General features: G+C 40.3%; 2 protein-coding genes across 3 annotated transcripts in view; one reads left to right on the forward strand and one right to left on the reverse strand.

Annotated features, from left to right (window-relative positions):
* sema3b (sema domain, immunoglobulin domain (Ig), short basic domain, secreted, (semaphorin) 3B) overlaps positions 1 to 4,033 on the forward strand; it is a 51,520-nt gene extending 47,487 nt beyond the window's left edge. Inside the window, exons 15-18 of the mRNA XM_087782225.1 lie at positions 10 to 167; positions 281 to 336; positions 1,178 to 1,317; positions 1,491 to 4,033. Coding sequence (XP_087638351.1) covers positions 10 to 167; positions 281 to 336; positions 1,178 to 1,317; positions 1,491 to 1,982 — 846 coding nt within the window. The 3' untranslated portion in view covers positions 1,983 to 4,033. The remainder of the gene's footprint in view (positions 1 to 9; positions 168 to 280; positions 337 to 1,177; positions 1,318 to 1,490) is intronic.
* The window catches only part of LOC148058794 (flotillin-1), an 88,271-nt gene extending 78,112 nt beyond the window's left edge, over positions 1 to 10,159 (reverse strand). Inside the window, exons 1-13 of one of the 2 annotated variants that reach the window (XM_087782226.1) lie at positions 10,034 to 10,159; positions 9,610 to 9,677; positions 9,435 to 9,510; positions 8,993 to 9,083; positions 8,712 to 8,855; positions 8,512 to 8,631; positions 8,002 to 8,097; positions 7,768 to 7,920; positions 7,512 to 7,693; positions 7,099 to 7,144; positions 6,897 to 7,034; positions 6,488 to 6,652; positions 4,173 to 5,957 (exon numbers count right to left, since the gene is read on the reverse strand). In XM_087782226.1, the coding sequence (XP_087638352.1) occupies positions 5,937 to 5,957; positions 6,488 to 6,652; positions 6,897 to 7,034; positions 7,099 to 7,144; positions 7,512 to 7,693; positions 7,768 to 7,920; positions 8,002 to 8,097; positions 8,512 to 8,631; positions 8,712 to 8,855; positions 8,993 to 9,083; positions 9,435 to 9,510; positions 9,610 to 9,652 (1,275 nt within the window). In that variant the 5' untranslated portion in view covers positions 9,653 to 9,677; positions 10,034 to 10,159 and the 3' untranslated portion in view covers positions 4,173 to 5,936. Of the gene's footprint in view, positions 1 to 4,172; positions 5,958 to 6,487; positions 6,653 to 6,896; positions 7,035 to 7,098; positions 7,145 to 7,511; positions 7,694 to 7,767; positions 7,921 to 8,001; positions 8,098 to 8,511; positions 8,632 to 8,711; positions 8,856 to 8,992; positions 9,084 to 9,434; positions 9,511 to 9,609; positions 9,678 to 10,033 lie in introns of those variants that run through there. The other variant, XM_087782227.1, reaches the window with a different exon arrangement.
* Positions 10,160 to 15,195: the final 5,036 nt, after the last annotated feature.

Here is a 15,195-nt window from a genome sequence, read left to right on the forward strand (position 1 = left end):
TCTTCACAGCAACAACTGTACCTGGGCTCAGCCACCAGCGTCGCTCAGGTTCCTCTGCACCGCTGCAGTGTTTACGGTAAAGCCTGCGCCGAGTGCTGTCTGGCCAGAGACCCGTACTGCGCCTGGGACGGGACCTCCTGCACTCGCTACCTGCCCAACACCAAGAGGTACGCGACACACCGAGCAGTGTTTTACTAACAAAACCTTTTTCAATCAATATATTCTGACCAGGATAGAGAGAGATTTCAACAAAAAGTTCACTTTGGTTCATATGTTGCAGACGCTTCCGGCGGCAAGACGTACGGAATGGAGATCCCAACACTTTGTGCTCTGGAGGTAAAACTAACTCTTCATACACCTCAGGACAAACAAACCTGCATATATGATTTATTAAGTATGTTGTGTTCTTATAATGATATGAATCGTATTATATAATTTAGGGTTTAAAGTGGACGTGGCTAATGAGCATTTTCTAATGTAAATACTTTTACAAGTTCAATAAGAGGATCATTTGAGTCGTGTGGAAAATGGAAGAGCATATTTTTTCTATTTCTTCAAATTGTTTGCAGCCATTATTGCCTCCAGAAATATCTCAAATGATTTAAGGAAAGAACTGCTGTTGTTCTCTCAGCAGGGAAAATAAAATCCATTATTATTTTACGGTCCTTCAGAACTATTGTTTTCAGATCGTTGCCAGAGCTCGACGTTGACCAGTAGAAATGTGGAAGCTGTGAAAACTCACGTATGTGAGCAGCTGCAGAGGAATGTTCCGTGAAATGAGAAAACAAAGTTCTTTACTGCAGAAAGTCTTGGCATCTGACAAGTCATTGTCACTCGGCCAAAACACCCAAAGAAATCCTTCCCCCGTTCACCCTCGGTGACCCCCGTGCTCTCCTGAGCCGGGATAGGCTGGTTCTGTCCGTGTCTCACCTTCTGAGGCGGAACTGAATCAGTTCAATCACTCGAGGAGGTGATAGATAACCAGGTTAGGTCATGTGGGTTATGTTAATAAGTTACTGTAGAAGCAAGAGAAATACTACAAATGACAACAGTACAAATTATTAAACTGCAAAGACATTCAAAACTGTCATTATCACTAATTACTTTCGCATCTTATTGAATGAATGACTTTTTCCTTCTTGTGTCGTCATGCGTGTGTCTCTGCTGCCCCCTGCAGACCACCACAAGCATCGCATCGCAGAGAAAAAGTTGTTCGGAGTAGAAGGAAGCAGCACGTTTTTGGAGTGTATCCCCAAATCTCTTCAGGCCAGAGTCACCTGGACCTTCCAGAAACAACCGCAGAACCCACGGGAGGAGGTGAGATCGATGGCACACACGACCCGTCAATATAAGAGGGCTGTAAAGCATCAAATAATATACATTATCTTCACCTTTAACCTTTGAGGGGTTATTCACACGAATATCTTTGATCCTTTATAACAGTCAAACATCTGTTTTGAATATTGACAGCTTCATGACTGATGTTGCAGGTCCGCGTGGACGAGCGCATCATCCACACGGAGCGAGGCCTCTTGATCCGGCGCATCTTAAAGAGGGACGTGGGCGTGTACCAGTGCCACGCCATGGAGCACGGCTTCACTCAGACCCTCCTGGGCATCACGCTCGAGGTCGTGCCCTCCGCCTCGTCCTCCAACATCCCCGCGGACGCCCCGGTCCGACCGGACCCTCGCAGCTCGCCGGGCCCCCAGGCGTCCAATCAGAAGCTCTGGTACCGGGACTTCATGCAGCTGGTGGACCACCCCAACCTGAGCACGGTGGACCAGATCTGCGAGCAGGTGTGGGCTCGCAAGGCGGCGGGGGGGGGCGAGCAGGGCGAGAGGAGGGACGGGGTCCCCCTCAGCCCCGAGGCGCGCCCCAACAACAAGAAGTGGAAGCATCTTCAGGAACTGAGGAAGGGGAGAAACCGTCGGACCCACGAAGGGAAACAGAACCCTCGGGCGCCGCGCAGCGCAGGAGAGTAGCGTCGGGATCTAAAGACTTCTTGAAGGTGCTGCACAGCAGCTCCTCTACGGTGTATATTTATCCATGGATGCTCTTATACGCTTCCACGTTATTCTTCCACTGGTTCCCTGCATGTGCTGCCTCTGTGCCCTTGAACTCTACTGCACGATCCCTTTACAATCCTCCACTAGAGTAGTACACACAGGTACGAGTCCCACAGTAATAAGTGGAGATGAACGATTGACACTGTGGTTTACAGCACACTTTCTTCCGGGGTCACTCGCTCTCACTCCAGTCTGTACAGCACCACTACAAGCCTGCAGCCCCGGGGACCCACTTTTCCGACCCTTTTCTTACTAGTGGGGAAAAGAAACACTACGAGACAAAACGGACGATACTGGAACTTCCTTCTTTAACTGGAATAAAGTGCATCGACACCAGCATGAAGACACTCTAGACACAGACCAGCCTCTCTGTAGCAACCTATGATCCTTTCACAGAAACATCAGCTGCCTTCAGGGAGACGGAGGAGATATGATGCTAGAGATATGTTCCTGCTGCCGAATCTTTAGACACGTCGGCGCGAGGCTCAAGATTCAATCCCAAGTATCTTTAGACGCCTCTAAACTATTTAGAAACACAGAAGGTGAAGCTGGTATTCTTCATTATTTGAGTGGAAAGAGACTTTTATCAGAAGCAATAATATCGCCAGCAGATTTGAATTCATCTTGTTTGAGTTGCAGAGGAAAGAAAATTAAATAAATGACTGAATTTAACTTGACCAACTATCTTTAAGTTAAGTTTTCTTGTGAATGCAAAATATTTTCTTAACATATAATCTTGTTTTGTTTGATAAAAAAAGCAAACTATTTGAACTGAAACTGCCATATTTCAATTTAATAGAGGATTTGTCATTTAAATTGGGACTGAAATAAACTCCAGCCTCGGTATGTAATAATATATATCAGCATATTTATTTCATTTCTTTGACTCCAACTCGTTGACACTGTGGTGGGAAATAATGATGCACAAGCGTCTCTGATAACATGATCCACCTTTGACCGAGTTACGTCATTTACTTTCATTTCTTCTTCCCTCTCAAAAAACTAAATACTCAGATTAAGTCTTCCTTAATATTTGCTTTGTGTGTAAAGTGTGTACAACATGACTGTGTGTGTTGTGTACATTGTGTGTTCGGCTCAATGTCTCATGGTTGTCACGGGGAGAGGAAAAGGTTTTGGTACAATTACTGCTGCTGCCACATGTTTCTAAGATGTATTGTCTCTCAGATGTCTGCAGAGGAGACACTTTAATGTATGAAATCTCTTTTTATTTATATTCCTTCTTTATAGAGATGTAATATACTCTAAGTCAAAGTGACATTTGTAAAAAAAAAAAAGAGCTTTTTGCATTTTTTGGTGTCAAAACAGAACAGAATCACCAGGATTGTCAAACTCTTCCAGACGATTGAACTACTCACCAAAAAAAAACCTCCGACTCAATCTTAACAAACGTATACAAGTGACGCGGAAAATGGTTCCAGGATGTTGTTTAGTGCTTTATTACAGTTGCATGACGATGTGTAGTGGGACGAAGGAGAAAGCACAATGTCGAATATTACGATGTATTTAACTGCAAAGATAAGCTGACATGTTGTGGTGGATTTTTATTTTTCATATATATGTAGAGTAACGTCTGTACGGTCGTTTATGTTCTGCAGAGAGAAAAGAAAAAAACTAAAAAAAGTTCCATACATTCACAGGCGACGAGTCTGAGATGTTTCATTTCACTCATGACGTTCCCCGCCCTGTGCGACGCACCCCAGTGAGGCAGTTGTGTGTGTGTGAGAGTGTGTGAGTGTGTGTGTGTGTGAGGGCGAGAGAGAGAATCGAATGAGTGACAGTTTTGGGGGAATGCACAGCTCTGTAAATAAAGGCACCGGGATGTCAGAGAAAAGTCTGTCGGTGAAAAGGGCCAAAGTTAAAGTGGCACGTTGTAAATCTCCAGAGATAGTTGTGAATTGTCGTGTCAGACTGTTTTTGATTAACACAATAAAATAGTTACTTCAAGACGTCTTTCTCGTTTTCATCTCTAGGTGGCAGCACCTGACCAGACAAGAAGACTGGTCAGGACGCAGAGAAGGAGAACCATCAGGATTCAAAGCAGCAACACGTTCATCAGTTGTTGTAAACATCTATAATACCAGTCGCTTCGTTCATCCTTTTATTGAGCGCAGAGTAGTCACATCTCTAAAAGCACCATTTCCTGAGACGAGCATGATTTAAAGATCCACCAGTAGAGTAAAGACCGATCACGGAAACACAAGTGCATACAAGAGTGTCGGCCAGAAGGAAGCGAACGATGCTACATCAGTACTGAGTCCAGTTTTCAAAAATATAGCACAACTTCTACCACGACATCATCCGAGACTAATGTTCGTGCTCGAGTATGTACAAGGAGCCTGTATGAAACAACATTTAATACGTGATAACATGATGGATATTCAAATAACAGTATAAATACAAACATTAAATATATATATTACGTGTGTCTGTCTTCATACACATTAGCATCAAAAGAGATTTAAACACTGATTTGAGGTCTCGAGATATTAAATAACTTAAGTGCGACGTGTATCAACATGATTATGTCCAATTACATAAACATGACAAATATAAATAATCATAAATAAATACAAAAGAGACTGTAAACTGAGGTAAAACAAGAATAACTTAAGTCCAGGATAAACAGAAGGTTTAGGGAGAAAATAACTCATTATAATTATTTATCTATTCACTGATATTTAAGTGGGAAGTATTCGATGGGAAGTGAGAAAACTCCCTGCACACGAGGTCTCATGTAAACATGTGATTAAAAATGTACACACTGTCTTTGAAGGTATCACAGACTTTAAACCAGGTCATTGATATCTCAGGTCAAACCACAGTCAGAGAGACTCGTGATTAGTTAACTCGGGGACGAGTATTATTAGTCGTTTGGATGGTGGGACGTTCATTTATGTTGATAAGATGCACTTCAGGTTTGGCAGCAAGGCAGTGAACACAGACTTACGAAGAAGAAAAGGGTTCAAAGCACAAGGTTCAACAGCTGCACGAAAGAAAGACGTTTTTAAGGCCAAAGTTATGTTGATTTACTAGTGGGTTCAATAAAGGACAAAACGTTTGAATAAAACATGTGTTTAAGGTTTGATTGAAGGTTTTATAGTACTTTTATTGCATACTCTGTAAGTTAAAGCCTAGTTTACACATAAATATCAGAAGTTTCTTCAATTTTTAACACGTTGTAAGTAAGTAAGTAACATTTGTAGGGCGTTTTTCTAGACCAGGGTCACAAAGCACTTAAACAATCAAAACAATACCCAATAAAATATATACTTAAAAGTAAGGAGGAGCCTGACCATGAATAGCTCTGAAAGTAAGAACCAGAATTTTAAAGTTTATCCTGAAAGAAACTGGCAGCCAGTTAAGAGTTATAAGGATCGGAGAAATGTGAGTTCTTCTACTAGAGCAGCTCAGAATTCTCGCTGCAGAGTTCTGTGTCAACTGCAGGCGAGACGATCCTCCTTGTTAAGACATGTTGTCCATGTTTTAATCTTGTATAGAGTCCATTTTTAAACTAACGGAAGAAATATATTGTAATATATAAACCATTTCCACATTTATTAAGTGATCACTTTGCCTCGTCTTATATACTGTGTCTTTTTGGATACAAATATAATGTCATGCTTCATGTTTTGGATACATAAAGGTCATGGTATAAAGACATAACTTCAGCCCAGAGAAGACATCGATACAGAACCAAGAGGAGGTGAAGAGCAAAGACACAGCAGCTGCACTGCAACAGAGAGACAGTGAAAGTGTAGAAGACGCAGAAGGACCCATGCAGAGAAACCAGAAAGCCCAGTAGCGACAGCACAGGTGGACCTGCCCGGACACTGGCGAGCAAGATTCCCTTTAGCTTGAGCGAGAGGTCACCTATAGGAGTGGAAGTACAAAGAAATGTGGTGGGTATACATCGAGCTTTTGAACTGAGTCACACATGATCAGCAGAGAATGAATCAAAGTTATTACATGTGACTTGTGAACTATAAAGTGACATTTCTTACTCCATTCAAAAATAGTTTATTTCCAGGTACGTTCTATCAAGAAGAATGACAACACGGCCTGTACTTTATGAACATGATCAACACACATCTAGAGATCAACTGAACTCGTGCATTAGTTTTAGAAAATTATCTTCATCTTATATAGAGTTTGAACAAAGAGCTGTTTTCTTGAGCCGTGTCTGAAGAAGTGTCGTCGAAGGTACATCGTACTTTGCAACGCCACTCTGTGTCGCACTATACTGTAGATGACGCGCAGTAGGATATTTGTCTGTTAAATTAAAGATGGTCTTGGTTTTTCATGATGAATTGAGAATATTCTAGATCATATTAAATGTGCTAAACATTTACTATTTTAAAGTTAGTTTCTTTTTATAAAACAGAAGAGCAAAGTTTGGGTACCTGTGAAATACTGACTCCCGTCAGCTTCTCCACGGCCTCAGGAAGGCGGGTCATGATCTCCAGAACTTCTCCGGACAGTTTAGCGGCGCCGATTCCTCCGTTCCCGCTGGACACCATGGTGATCTTCTGAGCCTGACACAGAGGCTTGCTGATCTCTTCTGCCATCTAGTGGATAACGGAGTTGTTACAGTAATTCACTTTTGACAACGGAATGTGTGCTTCAACCAAAACTGAACATATTTTATATTTGACATAAAATAACTAGAATAATACTTGAGTATTTGAAAATCAACGGCAGTTCATACAGTAGAAAATACACCAACGCGTGGTTTTCTTTTCATTTGTGTTTGGCGTTGCCTGAAGAGAGAACAATAAAGCTGACGGCGTCATTATTACATCTCTGACTGACCAGTGGCAGTTTCTCCAGCAGCATGTCCACCATGGCTCCTTCCTTGTATTGCTGGAAGGCCTCGGCTTTCTTCGTCATCTGCTCCGCCTCGGCGCGACCTTTGGCCTCCACCGCAAACGCCTCGGCCTCACCTTTGATCTGGTTCACACAAAAAAAGGCTGAATTTTATAGAAATAGACTTTATTCATGACATCGTACGAACCTTGATGGACTCGGCTTCAGCCTCGGCCTCCATAATCAGCTTCAGACTGGACAGAGAAAACACTTTTGTTTCGCAAACATGGACAGAAAATGTAAACAGTCATAGAAAAGATGATTAGAGCCACGAAGGTTTTGTAATCAGGCACCAACCAATGTTTGCCTCAAATCAGAAACAAAGAAAACATGAAATTCCTAAGTTTTTGGCAAGTTTGTATCTATTCTAGTGGATTTTTATCAAGAACTGAAGTGGAAATGAAACTCCTATGAGACATTTTCCTTGTCATTATATATTTGTCCTAAGAGATTAAACAAACAAGTCGGCCTCGTATCACTATGTTCCCATGACTGAGTATCTGTAGCCCTCCTGACAGAAAAGATAAACTCTGTACTTTAAGTATGCGTCTCATGACAAACCGCTGAGCTTCAGCCAATTTCATCAGCCTGTATTTCTCGGCGTCGGCAGGTTTCTTCACTTTGGCCTCCAGCTCCATCTCCCTGCGTGTGATTTCCTGCTCCTGCAGCATAATCTGCTGCGTCCTCTCCACCACCTGCACCTGCATCTTCTCCTCCTCGATGCGCTGCTTCGTCTTTGCTACCTGTGAGAGAGGAAGTGGTTCTAAGAAGCACAGATATATATGTAGTTCTTACATTAACGGTGGCTGTCAATCACCTGCAGCTGGTACGCCATCTCAGACTCGGCCTTCTTGGTATTCACTTCAACGTCATAAGCAGCTTTTTTGAGCTCATAGTCTCGCTGGGCTTTGGCCATGTCGATCTCGTTCTTGAACTGGGCTGATATTTTCTCCTGCAGCGCATGAGCCTCCTGCAGGTCAGACAAAGACAAAAACAATGCTCACAAGTTGGTAAACTATATTTCACGCAACACACTTGAGCTCAATCTTACTCTGATCACAGCATCTCTCTTGTTCAGAGCTTCACCGATACGAGCGTCTTTCTGGACCTGAGCTGTGCGAGCCTTTCCCAGAGAGTGAAGATAATCCTGTGAAGTGGAGAAAACAACAGAAATTAAACTCCGTTATTACTTAAAAACGTACTATATGAGAATTTGCAATTTCAATAATGACTATTAGTCATAGCTTATCACAATAAAACAACATTGTCTACATCTATATTTTGCTCATTTTATTTATATTCATTTATTTCATTCTGTTATATACTGTCGATGACACAACAAAAATCCTTTGTTGTACATAAATCAGGCGTTAAGTGTAATTTTTTTAAATCATTTTGTTTCAACAAATTTAGATTTAAATACATCCGACAGAAACAAAGTAATGAAAATATATTTTGTCCAATCATTATTTCACTAGCCTAGAGTTTACATGTGTTTTTTAAATCTTTTCTCAATTTTTATATTTAACCGTTTGTGTAACTGTGGCTCGTCTACGATCACCTGATCGTCGTGAACGTCTTTAAGAGTGTAGCTGACGACACTGATGCCCATGTTGACCAGGTCCGAGGAGGCCACTTTGAAGACCTCCTCTGAGAACTTCTTGCGATCCTTGTAGATCTCCTGGTGATATTAAGAAGGTAGAAAGGGTTTGTAAACGGCTCAGAAGAGAGTCCAACCAGAATAGATTAAAGGTTCGATACCTCAACAGTCAGGTGGGCAATGATGGCGCGCTGGTGACCCTCGAGCGTCTCCAAGGCGATCTGAGCGATTTCCGGCTCGGACTTACCCATAAACATCTGGCAGGCTGCGGCCAACATCTGTTTGTTCTGCCCCTGAATCTTCATCTGATGAAATACGTTGAGGTTTAAAACTCAGCAGAAGTTTTAGTTATTATTGAAAGATTTCTTATATTTATTTATATCATATTGGGTTAAGAAGATTTTGGTAGAATACAATATATATCTTTAAGATTATTTCTGACCTGCGCAATTCCCGTGACAGAGATGGGAACTCCATGACGAGTGTAGACTTTATCACTCTTCACATTGAGGGTGAGCGTGTTCAGAGCAATCCTAAAGGAGGAAGACAAATGATTGTGCATTGAGAGGAGCAGTATTGTGTTCTGACGCATTTAAGTATAATGATCCTGGAGTTACAGGCTCTCAAGTGATCATACATTAAGTCTGAAGACCTTAATGGACAAGAGCAGGAAATGGAAGCTCAACATAGCCAGAAGAAATGGACATCAATGAATAATATTGGAAAGAAATGAAGCAGCTAATAATTAGGAAAAAAAATGAAATGGTAAAATGGTTTGTTAACCTTTTTTTTAAAATACAAGTCCAAACTATTTTGTGGGTTTGAACCTGGAGTTGATGGAATGATTACATTGACAGCTTTCATGAGGATGAAGCTCGATCTACCTCTGGATCTGCTGGATGCAGGGAATAACAAACACTCTTCCTCCAGCGATCATCATGGGAGGAGAACGACAGAAACCTGCGACGATCAAAACAGTCACAACACAACAAATACAATCCTAACAGGTGCTAATGTGTAGAAATCAATCCACAATGACGAAGCGTTCCTTGTGTTTACCTGACACCACCATGGCTTCGTTTGGTCCGCAGGTGTAGAACATGTTGGTTGATTAGTGATCCTTGATGCTGCAAAACAATGAAATGCTCTTGTAAATATTGAATGACACCCATTTATTTATTTTTTATAAAGAGGGGAAAAGGTTTAAATACAGTAGAATCCGAGCTTCACGTGGTTTGTTATGATATTCGGACAGGAATATGAATCGATCACAGATGTAGTGGCGCTGACGACACACGCACCGTGATTTAATTACTGGAAAAATGCGAGGTTGAAAAATATATAGAACCAGACAATACTGTCAACATCAACATATCTTTTTTTAATCTAAGAAAATCAATGTTTAGCGGTTAGCTGCGGTAGCTTAGCTTAGACGTCACGGTTGTTTATACGTATGAAAATATTCATGTATTCGTCCACTCACCCTTCAGTAAGTCGATACTTATAACAAGGAAGTATCTAGAGTGAAGGTATTCTGTTTTAAATCGGTCCTTGTGGGATTAAACGTGATAAGAGTAGCACAGGTGTCGAGGATGGATGATGCGCACACAGCGACTCCAGCTCTGCAGCTTAATTCGAGCAGGCGCGTCATCGGAGGCGCGCGTCACTGCCCTCCAGCGGCCACACGAGGAACTACAGCAAAGTCAAGGCGAAAGCCACGTGACTAATTGTGAATAAATACTTATTGAAAATAAGAAAACATCTTCAACAAAAGATGAAGTCAATTAGAAGCTTTTATACTCTGTTGGCAACTTTTTAATTATGTATTTATTTATAGTTGTAAGGATTGTATTTATTTATTTGATTGCTGCTAGACAACACATCTATCCATCCATCCATCATCCACCAATCTATCTATCCATCTATCTATCTATCTATCTATCTATCTATCTATCTATCTATCTATCTATCTATCTATCTATCTATCTATCTATCTATCTATCTATCATCCATCTATCAAGTTTACTTATCATGTTTTTCTATCTATCTTTCCATCCATCCATCCATCCATCCACCCATCCATCCACCCATCCATCCATCCATCCATCCATCCATCCATCCATCCATCCATCCATCCATCCATCCATCCATCCATCCATCCATCCATCTATCTATCTATCTATCATCCATCTATCAAGTTTACTTATCATGTTTTTCTATCTATCTTTCCCTCCATCCATCCATCCATCCACCCATCCATCCATCCATCCATCCATCCATCCATCCATCCATCCATCCATCCATCCATCCATCCATCCATCCATCCATCTATAATATAAAACATATATTGACACTGATATACTTCCACTTAATCAGTTTCAGTTGAGTTAATAGTAACAATATAGTTCAAGGTAAGTATTATTTTCATTAATAACGGTGAACTGTGGGAAACGGAGCTGCAGGCCTGTGTGTTTATCTCCAGACATGATGCTCCTCAGGGACCAGCGTGAGGCTCCACTGTGACTGATGAAGATGGATCTACAGACAGGAAGCCACTGGAGTGAACCATGTTGAGGTGAACCTGGTGTTGACGGAGAAACGTGTTTGTCAGCAGGAAAATATGCATTAATAGTTGTAATGATCAAGTGGGTTTTCTTACTATTAGATGATGTTAACCTGATATTAACCTGATATTAACCTGATGTTAACCTGATATTAACCTGATATTAACCTGATATTAACCTGATGTTAACCTGATGTTAACCTGATATTAACCTGATGTTAACCTGATGTTAACCTGATATTAACCTGATATTAACCTGATGTTAACCTGATATTAACCTGATATTAACCTGATGTTAACCTGATATTAACCTGATGTTAACCTGATGTTAACCTGATATTAACCTGATGTTAACCTGATGTTAACCTGATATTAACCTGATATTAACCTGATGTTAACCTGATATTAACCTGATATTAACCTGATGTTAACCTGATATTAACCTGCTGTTAACCTGATGTTAACCTGATATTAACCTGATGTTAACCTGATGTTAACCTGATATTAACCTGATATTAACCTGATGTTAACCTGATGTTAACCTGATATTAACCTGATGTTAACCTGATGTTAACCTGATATTAACCTGATATTAACCTGATGTTAACCTGATATTAACCTGATGTTAACCTGATATTAACCTGATATTAACCTGATGTTAACCTGATATTAACCTGATGTTAACCTGATATTAACCTGATATTAACCTGATGTTAACCTGATATTAACCTGCTGTTAACCTGATGTTAACCTGATAGTAACCTGATATTAACCTGATATTAACCTGATGTTAACCTGCTGTTAACCTGATATTAACCTGATATTAACCTGCTGTTAACCTGATGTTTACAACTGAACTTAACTCGTACCATATCAACCTGAGCTGCAGGACCAGGAGCTCATTAGAAGAGATGTTGTGCAGCTCCATGACCTCATGCCTTCATTGAAGATTACTGGGCCGGAAAGAAAGGAAGGTTCCAGCACCGGTGGGTCCAATCACAGCCTCAGCTGGTTTTCACTGGACTAGAACTCCAGGTGGATCATGGGAAACCCGCTCTGTGACGCAGGATCATCTGTTATGAAGATAAACAACAGGTTATAAAGAGTCTAAAATGTGAAAACATTAAATCTAACGCAGAGTAAGATGTTGTTCTTGTGAGTATGTAGTTAGATTTGTGTCATTAATGTTTGTCAATGCAACACTTTATGGTTTATGTGTTTTGATGTTAACACGTTAATGTCACATTTGTAACTTGTGTTTCGTTCTTTACGAATAAAGTTGTATTTGGACATTTTAATATGACAAACAAATGTACAATTTAAAACTGAAATTCTATCAGTGAAATTAATTAAACCTATTTTTGAGAAATTCTTCTCGCAAAATGTGAAGAAGAAATTTTAAAAATATCGTAAATCACGTCCTCGCTCGTCAATGCTTGTGACAACACTGCCATCTAGCGGCCGGATGACACTGTTTTCAGTTGGCAAAATAAAAATAATATATATTTAGAAATACACGTTTATTTTGGTGTATGTGTATTTACAAACATTACTAATAAAATAAACTCATACGGACGAAGGACGACTGGTTAAAGTTCAACCAGTTTGATGTAATCCTGCAATAATGTGATACAACAAACTGAGAGAATATTCACAGCAGATGAAATATTTCATGAGTCATCACAACAGTTTAAGGACTTATCAGAGGATCAGAACCAGAACGAAGTTCTCTCTTGTTTGGACGTGTGGATGTGAAACAAAACACTCTGAACAACGTGGTTCTTATCACGACGTTCTGGTGTTTATTCTGAGGGCACTTAGAGCAGCAGCTCCACAAGAATCTTTGGAATCAACTGAGGTTTTCAGGTTTGGACCAAAGTGTTTGTGTTTGTTTAGAAACTTCTCTCAGTCGCAGCGTTGAGACGTTTCTTGTCTCGTCTGGAGCCTCGGACTCGAGAGGTTCCTGCTCAGATCTCTGGTCGATATATACTCAGTTCAAATATATATACAGTTAATGTATACTCACTCGACATATATACAGTTAACATATACTCAGTTCAAATATATATACAGTTAACGTATACTCAGTCGACATATATACAGTTAACATATACTCAGTTCAAATATATATACAGTTAACGTATACTCAGTTCAAATATATATACAGTTAACATATACTCACTCGACATATATACAGTTAACATATACTCAGTTCAAATATATATACAGTTAACGTATACTCAGTTCAAATATATATACAGTTAACGTATACTCAGTTCAAATATATATACAGTTAACATATACTCAGTTCAAATATATATACAGTTAACGTATACTCACTCGACATATATACAGTTAACATATACTCAGTCGACATATACTCAGTAAAAATATATATACAGTTAACATATACTCAGTCGACATATACTCAGTAAAAATATATATACAGTTAACATATACTCAGTCGACATATACTCAGTAAAAATATATTCAGTCAACATATACTCAGTAAACATATACTCCTTTGACATATACTCAGTAAACATATACTCAGTTGACATATACTCAGTAAACATATACTCAGTTGACATATATACAGTTAACAAATATTCAGTCCACATATACTATATATACATATATAAATGCAGTCAACGTATATTTAGTTAACAAGTACTCAGTCCACATATACTCATTAAACATATATTCAGTCGACATATATACAGTTAACAAATATTCAGTCCACATATACTCAGTAAACATATATTCAGTCCACATATACTCAGTAAACATATACTCAGTACACATATACTCAGTAAACATATACTCAGTAAACATATACTCCTTTGACATATAATCAGTAAACATATACTCAGTAAACATATACTCAGTAAACATATACTCAGTAAAAATATATTCAGTCCACATATACTCAGTAAACATATACTCAGTACACATATACTCAGTAAACATATACTCAGTAAACATATACTCAGTAAACATATACTCCTTTGACATATAATCAGTAAACATATACTCAGTAAACATATACTCAGTACACATATACTCAGTAAACATATACTCAGTCCTCGCTGTAATGTGTGTCTCAACTCTCCATGAAGACACTCCTGCACAGACTTCTCTGCACAGACTTCTCTGCACAGACTTCTCTGCACAGACTTCTCTGCACAGACTTCTCTGGACAGACTTCTCTGCACAGACTTCTCTGCACAGACTTCTCTGCACAGACTTCTCTGCACAGACTTCTCTGCACAGACTTCTCTGGACAGACTTCTCTGGACAGACTTCTCTGCACAGACTTCTCTGGACAGACTTCTCTGGACAGACTTCTCTGGACAGACTTCTCTGGACAGACTTCTCTGGACAGACTTCTCTGCACAGACTTCTCTGGACAGACTTCTCTGCACAGACTTCTCTGCACAGACTTCTCTGCACAGACTTCTCTGGACAGACTTCTCTGCACAGACTTCTCTGCACAGACTTCTCTGCACAGACTTCTCTGGACAGACTTCTCTGCACAGACTTCTCTGGACAGACTTCTCTGGACAGACTTCTCTGCACAGACTTCTCTGCACAGACTTCTCTGCACAGACTTCTCTGCACAGACTTCTCTGCACAGACTTCTCTGGACAGACTTCTCTGGACAGACTTCTCTGCACAGACTTCTCTGGACAGACTTCTCTGCACAGACTTCTCTGCACAGACTTCTCTGGACAGACTTCTCTGGACAGACTTCTCTGCACAGACTTCTCTGCACAGACTTATCTGGACAGACTTCTCTGGACAGACTTCTCTGCACAGACTTCTCTGGACAGACTTCTCTGGACAGACTTCTCTGGACAGACTTCTCTGGACAGACTTCTCTGCACAGACTTCTCTGGACAGACTTCTCTGCACAGACTTCTCTGGACAGACTTCTCTGGACAGACTTCTCTGGACAGACTTCTCTGCACAGACTTCTCTGGACAGACTTCTCTGCACAGACTTCTCTGGACAGACTTCTCTGGACAGACTTCTCTGCACAGACTTCTCTGGACAGACTTCTCTGCACAGACTTCTCTGGA

Source organism: Callionymus lyra, chromosome 19, assembly GCF_982586985.1.
Source record: "Callionymus lyra chromosome 19, fCalLyr1.hap1.1, whole genome shotgun sequence".
NCBI classification, from domain to species: Eukaryota; Metazoa; Chordata; class Actinopteri; order Syngnathiformes; family Callionymidae; genus Callionymus; species Callionymus lyra.